Source organism: Epinephelus moara, chromosome 11, assembly GCF_006386435.1.
Source record: "Epinephelus moara isolate mb chromosome 11, YSFRI_EMoa_1.0, whole genome shotgun sequence".
Lineage (NCBI taxonomy): Eukaryota > Metazoa > Chordata > Actinopteri > Perciformes > Serranidae > Epinephelus > Epinephelus moara.
Genome location: NC_065516.1, coordinates 31,676,874 through 31,695,455, shown reverse-complemented (window position 1 = coordinate 31,695,455; position 18,582 = coordinate 31,676,874). Strand labels below are relative to the sequence as shown.

The following is an 18,582-nucleotide window of genomic DNA, read 5'->3' as shown; positions in this document are numbered from 1 at the left end:
TATATCCCAGGGGACATTTTTTGTATCTGGGAGCTTTTTAAATGTGTAATTTGTTGAACTATTAATATTGTAACAGAATCTGAATCTCACTCTGAGTTACTGTTGTTGTTCACAAACTAAAGAAATTAGATAATTTTTGTTTAGTGTTTGCTGAATATTTGAAGCAAACTAGATCACATACTTTATTGCAACTCTATGACTTTAAATCAATAATACATTGTTTTTCTACTAATTTTTCATATCGTAATTGCAAAAATATTGTGATATTATTTTAAGGCCATATCGCCCACCCCTAACGGGAACCACTCTGCACTCTGTCTCTCTATATGTCTTCCTGCGTACTTTAAGTTTTGTTTAGTCAGTATTCAACAGTTTAACACAGATGGATCTACAGCAGGTGCATTTGATTAGAGAATAGTGATGAAAAAACAGTGTGTTTGGTGTTATTGATAGTAACAGAGTAATCTGACAGGATTTAAATGTGACTCACCGTGAATCCAACGGATCATCTGAGTATCTCTCCAAGTCATGAGTGCACAGAAATTTGTATTACACTGCCCTCTACTGGATGATAAAGGAAGCTTTCATATTGTGGTCACACTGAATGACTCTACCACAGTGTATGAATAAATAAAGTCAATATTGTACTTAATACAAAACCATAGAAGAAACAAAAGGCAGCAATGATGTTCTTACTTTCCAACATTCAGAGTTTATTTCTCTAATATTTCTTTATATCACAAAAAAAGTCTTCAAAATGCAGACTAGGATCTGTATATAAACTGTACACAAAAGCAAGGCACTATACACTGTAGGGTTGAAAAATCAAATACATTTCATCGTCACTGTCTTCGCCGTGCATCCAGCCTGTGTCCTTTTTTCTCTGCCTGAAACAATAATGACACTCGACGCATTTCAACGCAGCTGCATTGCTTGATTTGTAAATGGCAAATGGTGATCTGTACAGCGAGGGAGAGTTCTGTAATATCCACTATCTATCAACATATGACACAGACCTCCTCCACATTAATTACACAGCTCATTCAATCGGTTTTAGCTCGGTGAATATTCATGACGCTGCTTTTTAAAAAATTCCTATGTGGACTTGATAAATATAAATTATCTGTAATGCACAAACATACATACAAGAATAGCAGAGAGTGTGATGTGGAGTGTGTGGAGCAGGTTGACAGGCCTGCTCCCACTCTGACACATGGCTGCAATGTAAGGGCACTGGGCTGTTGTGCGTATGGTACATATGTACATTAACATTAAATTCAGTAAAGTTCTTCCACCTGCACTCCCTGCTCATGGACGTCATCTGAAACTTCAAGTTTCCAGAGTGATTTTAAAGAACACGTTCACTCAGAAGTGCATTCGCCTACGTTTGCTCCTACTCACACGACCACAATACCAACACAAAAAGCAGATGGGAGGGAAATCCGCAGCACAAGAAGCTGGCACACCTCTCGTCCACTGATCACCTTTTCCATACCTTCATCACTCCTCAACCCTCCATCGAAGGGTTGACTCAGGAGAGGCAGCCCCTGAGCCTCTGCTGTGTCCACACGTAAACAGAAGAGGAGACAAACAACATCCTGGTGTCCTCAGGTCAGAGCTCTGTTTCATACACTCAGAAAAGTCCCTTGGCTTTCTTCAAGTTCACCTGCTTCCATCCGGGCAAACCCCCGTACTCCTCTCTGCTCATCTCCAGGGCTTTCTGTGGGAGCAGCCACACACACACACACACACACACACACACACACACACACACACACACACACAATCAGCATGAAGCAGTCACGGTCACATCACAATTTACCGCACAGACTGTTCAGCATCACGTTCAGAATGTCAAACCCATCCTGCAGCTTGCATTGTGAGGAATGAGTAACCTCTGAGAACACACTCATGCGTGAGTGAGATTAAGAACGTCATTCTTCAACTCACATCCCCAGTAAAATATGGTCAAAGTGCTCATATCTCCAGGATTCAGTTGTGACCACACCAGCTGGCAGATTGTAAGTGAACATGCTGAACAGGAGAGGAGTTAGATGATTTATCAAAAGGACAAAAAAGAGCGATGAGGAAGAGTTGGACAGGAAATAGTTAAAGGAATACTTCACCCCCAAAATCACCATTTGTATAGTTTACTTGCAGGCCTCCACAGTGAGCGAAGAATCCAAAAACTGAGAAAATTCTTAAAATATTTAAGTCATAGTTGTCCGTGTTTAACAACAGAAAAACTAAAACATCTCACAGAACTCACACATTTAAATTAAAGTTTCATTTATCCAGTCGTATGCTCTGTACTTCCCGAAACAAGCAGCCCTTCTGATGAGAAACTGAACTGAAAGCTGTGCTCTCTTCAAAACCAGACTCCATTGACAAGAACAGTATTTTTACCACCATGAACACAGGAGCTGCTGGTCTACTGCTGCCTCAATCAGGGGTATGCTTGTGTTATTGGGTGACATTTGTGAATCTGAACGAACCCTTTAAAACTCCAAAGTCACACAATAACTCAAACAAACTACCAATTCAAGGCAGCAGTAGACCAGCAGCTCCTGTGTTCAGCGAGGTAAAAATCAGTATTTTTTTCAATGGAGTCTGGCTTTCAAGTAAGCAAAGACAAGTTTCACTTCTAGTCCAGTCCCCAACTGTCTGTTTGGAGGAACTTTGCACATGACTGGATAAATAAGAGTTGGATTATACTGCACGAGTTGTGTGAGAGATTTTAACTTATGTTTTCATGTAGTTTTGCTGTTGTTTAACGTGGTCCCTGATAACGTCAATTCCCCAAGAATTTTTCTCAGTTTTCCAGATTCTTTGTTCACCGTGGAGGTTGAGCTTCAAGAATTCAACATAAAACAGGGCGAGTAATTTATACACAAATGATCATTTGTGGGGGTGAACTATTCCTTTAAGTTGTGTGAGTAGTGAGGATGCTGTGCAACAGGAGCACGAGTCCACGTCACCCATGCTCAAGTCAGATGACTCACCTTCCCATTAGCCCCTACACCCTGGAGGGTGGAATGAATGAAGAAGATAAGTTGACAAAGACAAGACGATGGAACATGATGAGAGACAAGGTTGTGGAAACAAAGAGGAAGAGAGCAGTGAATGTAAGGGAAATCTGAAAAAGCTGAATAACTGATACAGAGCCAAAGATAAGTCAGGAAGAAGATATCTGCAGAAAATTATCTGGGAGCGGTTGCACAAAACACCTTAAATTTTCTCCTTAAGTATGCCACTTAAGGATTGATTTCTCCTTAGCTGAGAAACTTATACAGTTGCACAGAATCCTGTAAAAGGTTTCCTGCATTAAAAGAGATTTTACAGCACAAAAAGTTTCCATGGAGATTGTTTGTTTGCTTGGACTCAGGCCTGTGATGCCTGTTATCGTCTCAGAAAATTGTCTTATTGTTAGATAGCGAAAAAATGGCAGATGAAAAGAAGACAAGAAAACCACACTGGTCAGAGGAGGAAAAGGTTAAACTACACCGTAAATTTGATCCCCAAGGATTGTAGGGAGAAGCAACAAAAATTAATGGATACTTCATAAAAGAGCATCCACTGGTACCTTCTGGCCGCAGAACACTCTTCTCGAGGTGTGTTAGTTTTTTCATTTATCACCAAAAACTCAGTCATGCTGCAGTTAAGATAGAGTCAGAGGTCCCTTAAGTTTCTTTTGTTGTTGTTGTTTTTTTTACCTTGCTTTGGTTGCTAAGGTCTTTTGTGCAACGGTCTTGGGATTCCTTAAGTATAAAACCAAGACAAGGAGAAAACCATACATACTTAAGTGAACATTTAATGAAACCCTTAAGGAGAAGGAGGAGAAGACTTAAGGGTGTTTTGTGCAGCATCACTAAACGACGATTCTCCTGAAGGTTATAACTATCATTTAAAGGTGTAACATACTGTGATTATTTTGTACTTTGAAGCAGCACTAATCAGCTTTATAGCCACTTGGGTACATACAGCAGTCAAGGCGCAACATTAACATTCATTTGGAGTCGTGTTTCTGTCCACCTGACAAATTTAAGTCCAATATTCACTCTCTTTTATCTCTGTTTTGGTTTCAACAGTCTCCTGAGGGAACAGCTGCTACACACTCCACTACAGTCATCGTGGTTGTGATTTATCAGTGTAAAAAGAGCAATGTAGCCCATGTGTGCAGACTGCATGTTCTCACCTCAAAGTCCTCATCAGACAGGTAGACCTCCAGGCGAAGAGGGTCCACGCCCTCAGGAAGTGGCCGGGCCAGAAGCTCTGCGAGCGGGTATGTGGTCTTACACAGCCTGGCCAACACGTCCTCCACTAGAATAATCTGGTTACACACCTCTGCCTCCTGACAACACACACACAAAGTACATTACTTTTCAACGCAAAGTCGGACAGTAGATGATAAATTTATTTAGGAAAGCAAAGTGATAATGGCGTACACCTGGACGCCTCTTTTTTGTGCAGTAACAGCATGTGTTTCTACAGTACACACACTAATGGCTACAGGCAGACACTGTGAGCACAACTGGCTCATATCAGATAATAGCTGGGAGTACTCAGATAATATAATTTGATCCACACACCCTCTCAGTGATCTCAGCGATGTCCTCTCTGTGCTCCCAGCTGGGGAACATGTTGGTGAAGGTGAGCGGCTCCAGACCAGCGTGGATCAGATACGCTTTGGGAGGCTTCTTCCCATTCTTCTCTGTAGGAAAAACACAACACATGAGCGGTTTTAAAGACACAATCTACTCACTTCATTTCCTCGTTTTTGGGATTTTGGTTCCAGGCAGTCGTAGTGTTGTGACAATGTTCTCAACATTACCTTATGAAAGAAATAGCTTAAATGGTGCGTTTGCTGAATACCTTTACAGTACTGCAGCACCGTCTCCATGGCGCACTTCCTGTCCGAGTCCCAGCGGATCCGGGCTGAGCCGGTGCTTTCGCTGTCCTGAGGCCACCAGCCCTGCCACAGATACACCTCGTGGTGGTTGTCCACAAGGAACAGGGCTGAACGGCACAGAAAGCAAAGACGAGGACGCCATTTTTAGACTTTCAGAGTGATGGCAGTTTCGTAAAGTGGTCGCTCATCACATTTCACAGCCGCATACTTTATGGTTAGGAGTTGGTTTTTGGTTTACAAATGGAGGATTATGAAAAACACAAAGTTTTGGATGATTTGCTCATGTTACTGGATGAAAACACACACACTAAGTAAATCCTCTTCATCCACAGAAACTCTTAAACACACTAAAGTGATCATGGAGAGATACTACTGATAGCAGAAATGTTTGTTTAGCTAATGTGCTAATGTCTAATTAATGAATATCCACTGATATATTTTTGTCAGATCCTCCAACTCTCAAATGTCGATATTAGAATCATCCTGAAGAGTAAACTTCAGTGTCATTTAATGTGTCAACAGTCTTTCTTTCCTTTCAGATTACAGCTGGAGTGAAGAATAGTGATGGCCAAATGAAGCCTCATGAAGCATTTTCTTTCATTTCTGAGTCCACTAGATGGCGCTCATGGTTTAAAGAGAGAGGCTCAAAGAATGGCAATTCAGTGTGCTCTCAACCTTTTGTTGAACAAAAAGCGCCATCTAGTGGGCTCAGGAAATAAAGAAAATGCTTCATGAGGCTTCATTTGGCCATCACTAGTGAAGAAATGAGTGTAATCAGCTAAAGATATGCTGCTGTTTAAATCATCTTTGACTATGTTATAAAGCACCCTGTATATACTGTATGTGCCATTATTATATTCACATGTACAGTAGGAGGAATGCATGTGTGTACCTGGCTGAGAAGCTGCATAAAGGTCCTCCTGCAGGAAAGGCATAGAGTTAACCTCCTTAGGGTTTCTGGCAGGGAACAGAAACTCCACAGCTGCAAACTCCCCCGAGCTGCTGCTCAGCTGGTACAGACGTGGCGAGAAGTTAAACCTCCCTGGGTCTGACGGTCGACAAATACACATATCCAGTTAATTACACCACCCACAGCTGATTATAGTGAATAAAAATATGTTGAAAGTCTTTCGGTTCCCTCACCTTGCAGCATGCAGTCGTACGCTTTCCTGTCCCTCCTGCTGAGAGGTTCCCAGAATCCTGAGGGCTCAGCTCCCTCGTCACATTCCCGGATGGTCACCTTGCTGCTGCTGTGGAGGCCTGTTTCCAGAGGACAGCTGCACAAAGAAGAACACGTCATACTGACTGGTGAGAATGGCAGCGTGAAAACAAATCAGAAATGGATTGATGTCAATAGATTTTGAAGGATGTTCAATACCACAGTTCCATTAGCGTCACTTTGATATGTGCTGACTGAGAAAATGAAGTTTCCACTCACTGTTCTTTGATTTTGTTGGCGGCGGTGCGAGCCACCTCCCGCGTGTGTGCCTGAGACTTGCAGCCGTGCCACAGGTAGATGAGGGCCTGGCTGACGCTCAGCAGCACCATCGAGACCCTGGAGCGCAGGCTGCTGCAGTGACAGGCCACCTCCAGCAGGTGGCCCTCCACCTCCACCTCCCCTCGCACACAGTACAGGCGCCAGTCATCTGCAGGGAGCAGGCAGGGCAAGAGGTGAGAGACAAACACTGGAGTAAATAAATGTTTTATTTTACATTTTCGAGTATCTAGTAGGGCTCATATCTAGAAAGTTTCATTCACATTAACTCCATCCTACCATTACCCTTCTGAGGAAACTCATTTCGGCTGCTTGTATCTGCGACCTCGTTCACATTAACTGTGAAACAAAAAAAACTTCCTAACTAAAGTGTAACTTGGAGCCAAAAAAAAACAAAAAAAACAAGAGCTCAGTTATGTGAGGTGTTGGAAAATATGGAGCTCCTGAAAGCTTCAGTGGGAGTGTTTATCCCTCAGGATGGTTTCTATTCTCGCAAATCTAATTCTCCTCTAAGCTACATCACAGTTCTCAAGTATATGAGTCACTCATTATGGGTCGATTATGAACTTATGACTGCTATAGTGCGGGTGTTACTCATTTAGAACCGTCAGAGATCAAGTATAATTTAGAAAATACGACCTCTAAACAGACTATTTGCTTATTTATCCTTTTCAGATAATGCTGAAATAGCAGCAGCAGTAATGTGGTCTTACTCTGGGAGTTCTCCTCCTCCTCTTCTCTCCTCCCTGAGTGGATGACCATCCCTCCTTTGAAGCACTGCAGAAAACATGGCGGCTCTTTACCCTGCTGCACCTGAACCTGGAGGAAGGATGAAATAAAACAGGAGTAAAGCTTACAAAGAGTGGGCCGACAAAGAAATGAGACTTGAATACTCTGTGATATTTCTCTGTCATACACACTCTCTCGTGTACCTGTGCTCCCCGCTCCTCGTCCAGCTCCACCGTCATCAGTGCAGATGTTCCTTTCTCGCTGACGGTGGAGTTGCGGCCCTGCCAGAAGAAGTAGCAGCACTTCTCCTTCCCCGCCCCCGCCGTCTTCTGCTGCTCCGGGTTCTGTCTCCTTCCAACTGATGGCGAGAGATTGTTGGAAAGATGAAGTGTCTGATTAATGTGTGACTACAGACCTGGCAAACAATAAACCTTTGGCTTAAACATTTTAACTAATAATAGAACATAACCCAGTAACACTTTACTTGAAAGTATCTACATAAGGGTGACATGACACTGTCATAACTATGACATGACACGTTCATGAACCTGTCATGAACATTATGTACATGTCATAAACATCTATGACTGCTGTCATTAAATGTCATTTGGTTTTTGTAATGACAAGTTGACATTGTTTGGGTTGTCTTGATTATGACAACTTGACATTAACAAGAAATTCACCTCTTTTTGTGTTTATGACAAGTTGACATAATGATTGATACAAAGACATCTTCTGGTAATGTCACCCTGGTTAATATCAAGTTGTCATAATAAGGACATCCCAAACAAATTTAATGTCAAGTTGTTATGACAAAGACATTTTCTGGTAATGTCACTTTGATTAATGTCAAGTTGTCATAATAAGCACATCCCAAACAAATCTAATGTCAATTTGTCATGACAAAGGCAACTTCTGGTAATGTCAACTTGTCATGACAAAGACATCTTCTGGTAATGTCACTTTAATTAATGTCAAGTTGTCATGACAAAGACATCTTCTGGTAATGTCATCCTGGTTAATGTCAAGTTGTCATAATCAAGACATCCCAAACAAATCTAATGTCAACTTGTCATGACAAAGGCAACTTCTGGTAATGTCAACTTGTCATGACAAAGGCAACTTCTGGTAATGTCAACTTGTCATGACAAAGACAACTTCTGGTAATGTCACTTTAATTAATGTCAAGTTGTCATAATCAAGACAACCCAAACAATGTCAACTTGTCATGACAAAAACCAAATGACACTTAATGACAGCAGTCATGAACATTTATGACATGTACATAATGTTTATGACAAGTTCATGACAGTGTCATGTCATAGTTATGACAGTGTCATGTCACTCTTATGTAGATACCTTCAAGTAAAGTGTTACCGATAATCCTATAATAAACAATGTATAATCAGATCTAAAATGGACAATCTAATGTTTACTAGTTTTTTGTGTTTCTGACCAAACACCACAGGAGAGTCTCTTGTGGGGTTAACTACTCTGATTTACACTACTGGTGTCTGAATCAAAGATGGATGTATTCAGAGTGGGTCAGACGTACATCAGAGAAGGATGTGATGTGCAGCTGTAGCGGCCTACATCTACAGTAACCCACATAAAAACTAGGATCATCTTATGTTGTGGCTTCTGAGGAGGAGGCAAATATCTTCAGGCTAAATATGGACTATCTAACTTGTTCTGGCTTGTTAGAGTAACTCCATTGGGTCATTATTAGGCACTTGAATGAAGTCATCAATAAAGATTTAATACTACTGACTACTAAAATGGAACTCAAGATCCTCCAGTGATGGTGCATATGTGAAAACAGACGATACCAACCTGCAGTGCTGACCATGTACTTCCACTTCATCACGTACGTGTCGCCCTCGTGAAACTGCCCGATGCTCTGGCGCGGCAGGCGGCTGTAGTCGAACTCCAGGATGTGCCACACCTCCACCCCCAGCGTGGTGATCTCGTAGCTCCGCCACTCCTCCGCCTCCACCAGGCCGTAGCCCCGCCCCACGTTAAACCCGTCCAGTTTGGTGCAGACGGGCGCCTGATCGACGGGCAGCATCAGGGAGGCGTTGTACACATGGGGCTGATCGGACGTGGGCTGCTCCTGAGGTGGACAGAAACTTGTATTTAGTACTCTCAATGATCCTCTAAACCACACTGATAAGATTTTCATGATTTAGATACCTTTTGATCGGCGATGAGGTCGTTGTTTTTTGTGGGACTGGGTGATTTCCTGGATTCGCTCCAGTCCAGGAACTTCTCTTTGAACAGGGTGGTTTCGTTGTGTTGGGTCAGTCTGCCGAACACCGCCCAGTCAGGTCGGCCCTGACCTTTCCTACAGGTGAAGAGGACACAGCACGTCACTGACACATACCAGACCTTCAATTAAGTGCTCTCAATACACAGTTGCACAGTAGTCATAGCAGCAGTCATCTGTGCCATTTACTCCTGTGCAACAAATATTAAGAGCACTGAAACTCTACATTCAGACTAAAACATCATTTAGATGGTTTCTTTCTCGTCATCTAGTGGGCCGGATTGGACCCTTTGGTGGGCAGTTCTGGCCCACAGCTGTATGTTTGACACCCCTGCTCTAGTGTAAAGAAGTTGTTGTCTCATATTGTGAGTCTGATGCTTGATGAACACCAGACAATAGTGTACACACACACTGTGCTATAATGATCTATATTTTTGTTCCCATACTTGGGTATGAGTGGGTTGCACTCTCCGGGGTCGAGCGGGTTGATGTCACAGTTTGTGTAGTCGAAGGTGCCGTTCCACAGGTGCTTGGCCAGCTGGAAGGCCACCTTCCTCTGTGCCAGCGTCACTTCCTTTCCATGCCATATGTACATCTCGCTGCCAAAGTCAAACACTAACACCTGCACAGAAACACAGAGGCAGTGTTTATTTTTGTGAGCCAACAGTACCAGCGGGATTTGCTGTCTCCTGCTGTGTCATTTTTTATTCTCAGAGTGGCTTTAAATCCCTGGCTGATTTTTCACAAAGTCAAGATGAATGTTTTAAACATGTATCTGACCTCCTTGGGGTCGAGCAGGGAACAACGGGGCACCTTGGCCCAGAAATCATCATCTGGGACCAGTTTGTCATCCATCAGGCGGTAAATACAGTTTGTCTCCACGATGGCTCCCTCGTACAGCTCGTCCTCATCTGGAGTTCCTGCAGCTGCAAGAAGAAAGACAAGATTCAGCTCGCATTTCACTGTTTCAAAGACTGATTGAGTTTATTTTAGGTGCAAATCCTTACACTGATAGCTCGACTGCCCTCCCAGAATCTTCCAGAAATCCTTGGCTGCGTGGCTGTTCGTGCCGACGCCCTCCTCGATGACCTGGACGTAGTTCGCTCGGCAACCCAAATCCCTCTTTCTCTGGATGAAGTTTGCTAACTCTGACGCCTGGAAAGATGACAGAGAAGAATAATTTACTTATGAGTTCTGTTAATTAAAAAAACACAGGCCTTCTGTCAGTTTGAATAAAAAGCACACATGGTTAACATGCTGCTCATACTTGGACAAGAACACGAGGAATGCATCCACACATTTTTTAGGTTTATTTTTTGAAACCCATCATTCTGAGGGAAAAAAGCTCAAGTTCATTACTCAGGAAGAGTCTGCAAACTTTAATGACCTGAACTAAACAACCCTCCTCATAAATAAGGAGGGGCCACAGTTCAGAGCTTTCCTTTTGGTCCAATTGAGGTCAGCGCTCTGCTCAGCCAATCACAGCTCATCAGTCTCGGCTTTGAACAATAGCCTTGTTTTGTGTCTTTTTCCTGCAATGAGCCCCAGACACACACACACACTTCCTCTCAGTCAACACACACGTCTTCCTGCACCGTGCCACCATTGCTTCCTCTCAGGGCTGTGTCTACATCCTGCATGTGGAGTCTGCCCCACATAACACCTGCCTGACTCCACTCATTTTTAATTTCTTGTGTTATTTTGCAGCGTTACAAAGCCACACTCACTTTGTTCTTTTCGATGACGTTGGCAAACTCTCCGGTCCAGACGAAGCAGTGGTGCGGCGTGATGAGCAGGAAGCAATCGCCGCTGTTGAGGGAGGACGCTCTGGGCTCCACCAGCCTGGTCTGGACGTGCCGTCGGCCTGGTGTTGCACAGGCACGGAAAAAAAACAACACACAGACAGGTGGCTTATCGGTGAGAGCTCTGATTATCACTATCAACATGCCTGGATTATCAAACTAGAGGTGTTGGGGCAATGATGTGCCAGCCATCGCCATTTGACCCTGTACATTCATGTACGTGTATCTGCCTTGTTGAGTGCTGACGCTTTCGAATTGAAAACCTCTCTTTCCACGTAGCATTGCTTGTTTACCACCTATATTAAAATCATAAAGTGTCTCATTACAAACTGGAGGGCCTCAGTGACTCGTGATCCAGTTGGCTGTTCAGGTGTTTAAAGCAGAAACCAGCAGAAACTATTCTAAACTCCCGGCCCTGTCAGACTGGGACCGCCAACCTTCTAACAAAGCGCTGCAGTGGATTTACTGTGGATTACAGACAGTGGGGTTTTGAGGGGAGGATCAGCCCAGGACAGTGTGAGGTGACCTGGGGAGAATGATTTAGAGCCACAGCTGTCACCGACAGACGTGTGGAGGAGGTGCAAAGACACCGAAATAGACCCACTCTCGTCTCCCCTTTTAGATATCCTCTGGAAAGGACGCTCTTGAATGCAGCATCCTCCAAAGCTTTGTGAAAAAAAAACAGTAGCTATTTGTTTTTCCATGTTCTTAACATCTTAAGTGCTGGTAAATATGCTGCCTCACTGGCTCTATATTTCACAGATATGTCTCCATTAAGCAAACAAGCTAATTTAAAAGATTAGGAAAATGCAGACAGATGTTTTCTGCTTGGCTGGCTCGGCTGTGTAGTAAACAAGCCACATCCTAAAGCCTGGCCAAGGCTCGAGGAGCCTGCCCTCAATTATACTTCTGTAAGGGCTGTGCTTTCAACAGAAGACAGAGATGTTTCTTGGTAGGACATGACTGTCTGTGTGTCCCCGCAGGACAGATGCCTATTAATTACCTCGTTATAGTCTCTGTTGCAACTCTGTGGTTTTCCAAATGGAGGGTTAGTGACCAAAAGTTCCTGTGTTCTGGCCGAGTTGCGAGCAAACAGACACAACAATAGTTCAGGGTGCTTTAACACTTGGGCTGTGTGGTCTGTTTAAACCAAACCAGAGAGTGTTGCCTTGGACAGTGTGGTGCAGCATGTGAGTATCTTTGTGCGTTCAGTGTGGCCTGTTAACTCAACTGACCTTTGACCTGTAGAAGCATGAGTTTCTTGTACGGCACGGCGCTGTTGTTGGACATCTGCTCGGAGATGTTGACGCTGCGCAGGTTGACGTTGCTGAAGTTCTCCTTGCTCGCCAGGCCAGCCAGAGCCACGTCAGAGAAACCAGAGTTCTTATTCACTGCGGTGAACACGACAGAGCACAGAGACAGGCCGTGAGACAGACACCGACACAACACACAATATTTAATCATTACATTTAGCTGCGATACACAATGACCTTTCAAGCTGGACGCTAACAGTCTCTATATAACTGTAACAAATATAGAACAGCCCAGAGACAGTTTAAGTGTTTTTGCTGCTGTCAGAGGAGGTGAAGGAGGAAGTTATGAGAGTACCGTGACATTGACTTAGTGTGTTATCTAACGCCATGCTCAAAACAAGCTGCAGATCACGTGCAGCTTTTTAAGGGACTGCTCTGCACAATGACAGAAAACTGACTGCAGCTCTACATGTAGGTCAGTGCGAGTCCTAAAGTAGCTTGAGCGGGTTAATTCACAGCATGAAGAGACAATTTATAGACTGAATAATATCAGGGACGTTTAATTCTGTCTCTGAGACTGACATATTTTGCTGTCTTGTATTTCGTAGCGGAGGTTGGAGCCTTTTGGATTAAAATCTGGATGGATCTTTACACAACCTGGATCGAATTTAATAAACTGACAATGCACCGATATCTCTTGAAAACATTTAAGGTTTAATATTACAACATCAAGAGTTATTCTGAGGGGTGAAAGAGCCTGTCACATGTATCTCTGAGCGCCTCACTCACTCTTCTCAGCCTTCATCCTCTTGCTCTCCAGCAGGCCGATGTTGAGCCTCTGCTCCGTGTACTCGTGTCTGATGTCCTCCCTGGCAGCCAGCATCTTCAGAGGGTTTCTAGACGACTGGACGTTACGCGCCGGGCGCACCGCTCGCTTGTGCTGCACCATCTCCGAGGTCAGCCTAAGCAGAAGTCAGAGGAGAAGGAGCATTGTCAACAGAGAAAAAGTGGAGTCTCACAATGATTAGAGAGTCAGAGTTCTCAATTAAAAATGACCTCTTGGCAGTGAGAGCTTACTTTGGCACCTGGGGACCGAAGATGGCGTCAAAGTCTTCGTCTATCTCCACCTTGTTGGTGGTGGCGGGGAGCTCCTCCACTTGGCGGTAGAACTTGGAAAACGTTTCATCTTCGAGGGTCATTACTTCCTTTACCTTCTTCTGTGTGACTGTGATGGTCGCTTCTGGCAGTCCGCACACTGAAGAGGAACAAAACAAAGTTACTACAACAATACAGTCTCTACTTTTCTCTTTTCTTTTAGTAGTAGGTCGTCTTCACTGGTGCTTTGTTGTAATTTGCTCCGTGCAATAAAGTGGTCCATTGTCCCACTCACGTCTTCCTCCTTTTAACTGTTATCATCCCTCACACTGGCTGCCAATCAGGGCTTTAGATGTGTCACACACTTAGAATTCCCATGCACTAATGGAGACAAATACGCTCCCCGTGATTGTTAATTAAATTATGTTTTTCAGCTAGAGTTTGCCTCTTTATTAGGAAATGAATGCGCACAACATACTGATACACTCAATTAAAAATTCATTCATATCTTTTTGTATAGGCCCAGTTGAATATTGCAGTAATAATGTCTGGTTATCACAAAATCCCATAGAAACACCTGGATTGACATCACGGCACACCATTTGAGAACCACTGATGTATACGAAGCATCTTAGCCACTAAGCCACCATGTTGGTTTTTTGCTCACAAGCTGCATCACTGATGGATCTTTAACCCTATTTTGCTGCTGAAGCCTCAGTTAAAGACCATAATGAGGAATATGCGTACCTTGTTTTCACAACACATCACAATAAATCTTCGGTAACACTTCATAAGACAGCCCGCGTTTTAGAGTGTACCTCTCGTCCACACAACTTACACATACTTTCCCAGGAGTTAGAGTATAACGATGCGGTCACTTGGCATATACTTCCCCGGGAGTTAGGGTATAACTTGCGTTCTCGTGCGTTCACGAGAAGTGGCTCTCTCTCACCATCACTTTGTTTTCATGATTGGATCAACGGTTTGGGAATGGGAAGAACTTGTTCGAGAAATTTCAAACCCATATTAAACAGCCTTTGCTGATCTGCTCTCTCATGAGCTCTCTGTGTGCCCCTCAGGTGCAGGCAAGTCCCGGGAGTTAGGGTATAACTCCCGGGGAAGTATATGCCAAGTGACTACGAGTTATACTCTAACTCCCGGGAAAGTATATGTAAGAAAGTGGACGAGAGGTACACTCTAAAACGCGGGCTGTCTTATGAAGTGTGACCAAATCTTCTTATCAGTTCCATCATCTATAGTTAAGTTACTGAGTTGGGATTCCTGTGTGCTCACATGCTGCATGCAAAATGTCCAGCTGAGTATTCATTCATCCACAAAAATTAAGATTATAGGCAGGGTTATCATTATGGTTGTAGAAAAGCTGCAGGAAGGTTGTTGTTTTTTTAAAAGTAATCTTTTTGCCCTACAGCGTGAAGGAAACAATTATTTTAAAGATTGATTTGACACGAGAACAACCTCCTCAACAACTTCAAAATCGTTCATTCAAACTGTCTTACTGTTTATTAAGCTTATTTTTACATAGAAGATGCTAATCAAGCAATCATTTTAATTAAAGTGCTCTTAGGAAGGCTGAAGAAGACATTTAATCTCTCTTTGTGCTGTTTAATCTAGTGCTGCTGTAGCCTTCATGTTAATATGACTGTGTTTAATTCAGACTACTGTTTTGAAAGTGAAATGGAAACCAATGTCTGATCCATCAAGGCAGGACTGCAGTGGTGACTTTTACATACAAGTTACTTTCGCTTATTCTAACATGAGGCCGGCATTTTAAACAGCCATTACATTAATGTAGCAAGGTGCTACTCTGACAGCAGCTCTATTAAAACACAGTTGTTGTAACCTGTAACCACACGTGTCACCAAATCTATCACGACTGTACTCTTACAGAAATTTACTTAAAGTAGAGAAGAATAAATGCGTGCACATGCCTGGAAAAATGCAACACTAATAGTTGTTCGCATCCTAAATGAATTATAGTGAACTAGACGGAGAATACTGCATTTAATTCACTGAGTTTGGTCTCAATCATACATCATACATTTCTTTAGGGCTGCCCCCCAATAGTCGACCAAACATTAGTCGTCCAGAAAGGTCATGGTTGGCAAAATTTCATTGGTCGCTTAGTCGCAGAAAACAAACAGACAAACAAAAAATTGAAAAGAAAAAAAAAAATTCAAACTCAATTAGGAGCTGCGCCTTGTCAAAATAAATCCAAACCTATACGACTGGACCATGTGTGACTTTACTTTGAAAGGACAGACACAGGAAGTGTCCACGCTCAGCAGTCAGACAGGAGTCAGGTTAATTTCCAGGGCTGGTACCTGCGGTTATTCCACAGGCTAGTTAATAACATGTCGGGCAGGAAATCCAAAGTGTGGGATCATTTTGAGAAGGTGAAGGACGAACCCAAGGTGATATGTAAACTCATCTTCATTGGTCGACTACAAACATGACGTATCATCTGAAACATGGAAGTAGCTACATGCCCATTAGCCCACAGCGTCATTAACAGGCGGCTCGCTCAGTGTGTGACGTGCACTTGTAGATAAAATATAGGCCTATATTAATGAAGGTTCATTAGTACGGTTTTGTATTTCTCTGTAAAACATGCAGGTGACAAGTCAACTAATGGCTCTAAATGATGACTACTGGTCGATGAGGAAAGTTCTTAGTTGGGGGCAGGGTTAATTTTGTTATCGTGTGAACCATGTGAAAGACCTGAGTGCAGTGCCAAGTAGAGGCATGACGACCCTGGAGACAACATGCCGAACACCACTGACCTTTACTGTTGAGCTTGCCGAGGAATGACTCCAGTTTATCCAGCTTCAGGTCAGACTCCAGGTTCAGCTCTGGTACGGCCTTGATCTCTGCACAGCCACACGCACACAGACACACACCAACACACACACCTGTTAGAGCCATAAATTCACTTTGCATTTGCATCATATCTCTGCACAGGCAGGCAGTCTGAGGTTCTGTTGTCCAGAGTCACACGGATGCTGCTGCTGAGCTGACCAATGACTGAGCATGAACACTTGCACACAGTCATGATGACGTTATCTGAACATATTTCCTGTCAGTCACAAGCAGTAAACAGCCACTAAGTATGAATCCTTCTGCACTCCAGACTCATGCATATTGATGGAAACATCATCCCATGGTTTTTATTCTATTAGGCTCTGGTAACCTGATAGAAGTCTCACAGCAGCATCACATATTAGTGCTGATGATATTTGTGGTTTTGGTGATGATGATGATGATGATGAACATAGCATTCAGTGCAACACCAAAGAAAGAGAATACACCTTCGATATCAGACATCTCCTCCATGTCTTTTGAAAGAGAAGCAAAGACAATCAGTTACACTGTGCTCATATGAGATCTGTTCAGCATCAGTGCATCAGCTCAGTCAGAGCAACAATTCAGTTAATGAACTGTGTAGAATTTGTTTGGCAACTGTCTGGTGACATTCGAGGACGTAACAAAGTCATGTCATTAGGTGTAAATCAGACTGGAGCAACAGCTCAGCCCAACAATCTTCATTAACCCTGCTACATGAATTAAACGGTTCCACATGACTGCAGTGTGACAGTAGGTAACCAGAGGATACAAGTATGTGGAGGAAGGCAGACAAAGAGCATGGAAAGCACACACAGATGAATAAATACTGACCTTCCTGTGGTTTGGAGATGGCCACGCTGCTGATCTTGGGTTTGGAGGACACTGGAGACTGGAGGGCTGCGGGGGAGGCCAACCCTGTTGTAAGAACACAGACAGGTTAGCAACCAAAAGCCCAACAAAACCAGGTTGTACGTTCCCCTTATGTTGCAATCACTGGATATAGTGCTAACAACACTAGCCTCAAAGGCAGCCAGAGCTACAGAAACACCATTTAAGCTGCCTGTGATACGGTTAAGGAAAAATAGCTCTGCTGCTAATCTTTCCTACGCCACTATCCATCAGATATAATCTGGCCAAACCCACCGACTCCCCTGAAACCTTCCATCAGCTGCCCCCTCTGGCTGAGCCCGGAGCTAATAGGGAACAACTCCAACCATACAATCATTTTCTGCCTGAGCAGAGTGCTGTCTGTTGTGCTTGGGCCTGATGGAGGGAAAAGGAGAGTCACTTTTCCCAGCTGCTAATTGAGAAGGGGGCTTTGGGGGATTCAGGGCAGAGAGCTGAGACTGAACTGCGGACTTAACTCTCTCTGGTCTAACGACCTGAGTGCAATTCAGCATGTGTGCATGCGCTTCTTAGATATGGGGAAGCACGCCTGACCTTTCTTCACCATTCGTGCAGCCACGGTGAACTGGGTGGAGTCGTTGGCGGCTCCGTGTCCTTTCGTCTTCCACGCCTCCTCTTGGGCTACTATCAGCTGTTTCCTCTCCTGGATGGACATGTGGGCGTCCATGCCCTGGCTCTCCATCTCAGCCTCAGCTATCCTCTGAGAAATGAGAGAAAGGAGGAGTTACTGTCAGTTACTGTACATTACAACACTCTTAATGGACTGAATATTAAAGGAATAATCCACCTCAGGGTACACTGTTCTACTTAGTTTGTTTGATGCACTCCAGAAAGCATTCTGTGAGTATGCGACGTGAATGTTTTATCTTGTACCCACGTTCCATCAAACTGTATCCACAACAGTACTTTTTGTCACAATTTTTGGAGTGACTCAGGCACTTGGGCTTGAACAGAAGGAGTACAAAAAATATTTTATTAGCTATCAAGCTTGATAATACCTTCTTTGGAGGTATGTTCTCACACTACACTACAGCGAAAGGAAAAATAAACTACATAAAAACACAACTGAACCATCTTAAAGGAATAGTGCACCCAAAAATGAAAATTCAGCCATTATCTACTCACCCATATGCCGAGGGAGGCTCAGGTGAAGTTTTAGTGTCCTCACATCCCTTGCGGAGATCCAAGGGGAGAGGGGGTAGCAACACAACTCCACCTAATGGAGGCTGACGGCGCCCCAGATTCAAACGTCCAAAAACACATAA

General features: G+C 43.6%; 1 protein-coding gene across 4 annotated transcripts in view; it reads right to left on the bottom strand.

Annotated features, from left to right (window-relative positions):
- Positions 1-646: 646 nt before the first annotated feature.
- svila (supervillin a) overlaps positions 647-18,582 on the bottom strand; it is a 68,921-nt gene continuing 50,985 nt past the window's right edge. Inside the window, exons 20-41 of one of the 4 annotated variants that reach the window (XM_050057303.1) lie at positions 17,852-18,017; positions 17,243-17,326; positions 16,351-16,437; positions 13,532-13,709; positions 13,244-13,416; positions 12,437-12,592; positions 11,127-11,263; positions 10,407-10,554; positions 10,180-10,325; positions 9,846-10,021; positions 9,327-9,477; positions 8,967-9,246; positions 7,337-7,491; positions 7,118-7,223; positions 6,348-6,555; positions 6,053-6,186; positions 5,802-5,957; positions 4,873-5,016; positions 4,590-4,711; positions 4,196-4,351; positions 3,003-3,023; positions 647-1,720 (exon numbers count right to left, since the gene is read on the bottom strand). In XM_050057303.1, the coding sequence (XP_049913260.1) occupies positions 1,634-1,720; positions 3,003-3,023; positions 4,196-4,351; positions 4,590-4,711; positions 4,873-5,016; positions 5,802-5,957; positions 6,053-6,186; positions 6,348-6,555; positions 7,118-7,223; positions 7,337-7,491; positions 8,967-9,246; positions 9,327-9,477; positions 9,846-10,021; positions 10,180-10,325; positions 10,407-10,554; positions 11,127-11,263; positions 12,437-12,592; positions 13,244-13,416; positions 13,532-13,709; positions 16,351-16,437; positions 17,243-17,326; positions 17,852-18,017 (3,171 nt within the window). In that variant the 3' untranslated portion in view covers positions 647-1,633. The remainder of the gene's footprint in view (positions 1,721-3,002; positions 3,024-4,195; positions 4,352-4,589; positions 4,712-4,872; positions 5,017-5,801; positions 5,958-6,052; positions 6,187-6,347; positions 6,556-7,117; positions 7,224-7,336; positions 7,492-8,966; positions 9,247-9,326; positions 9,478-9,845; positions 10,022-10,179; positions 10,326-10,406; positions 10,555-11,126; positions 11,264-12,436; positions 12,593-13,243; positions 13,417-13,531; positions 13,710-16,350; positions 16,438-17,242; positions 17,327-17,851; positions 18,018-18,582) is intronic. The other 3 variants (XM_050057304.1, XM_050057305.1, XM_050057306.1) reach the window with 3 other exon arrangements.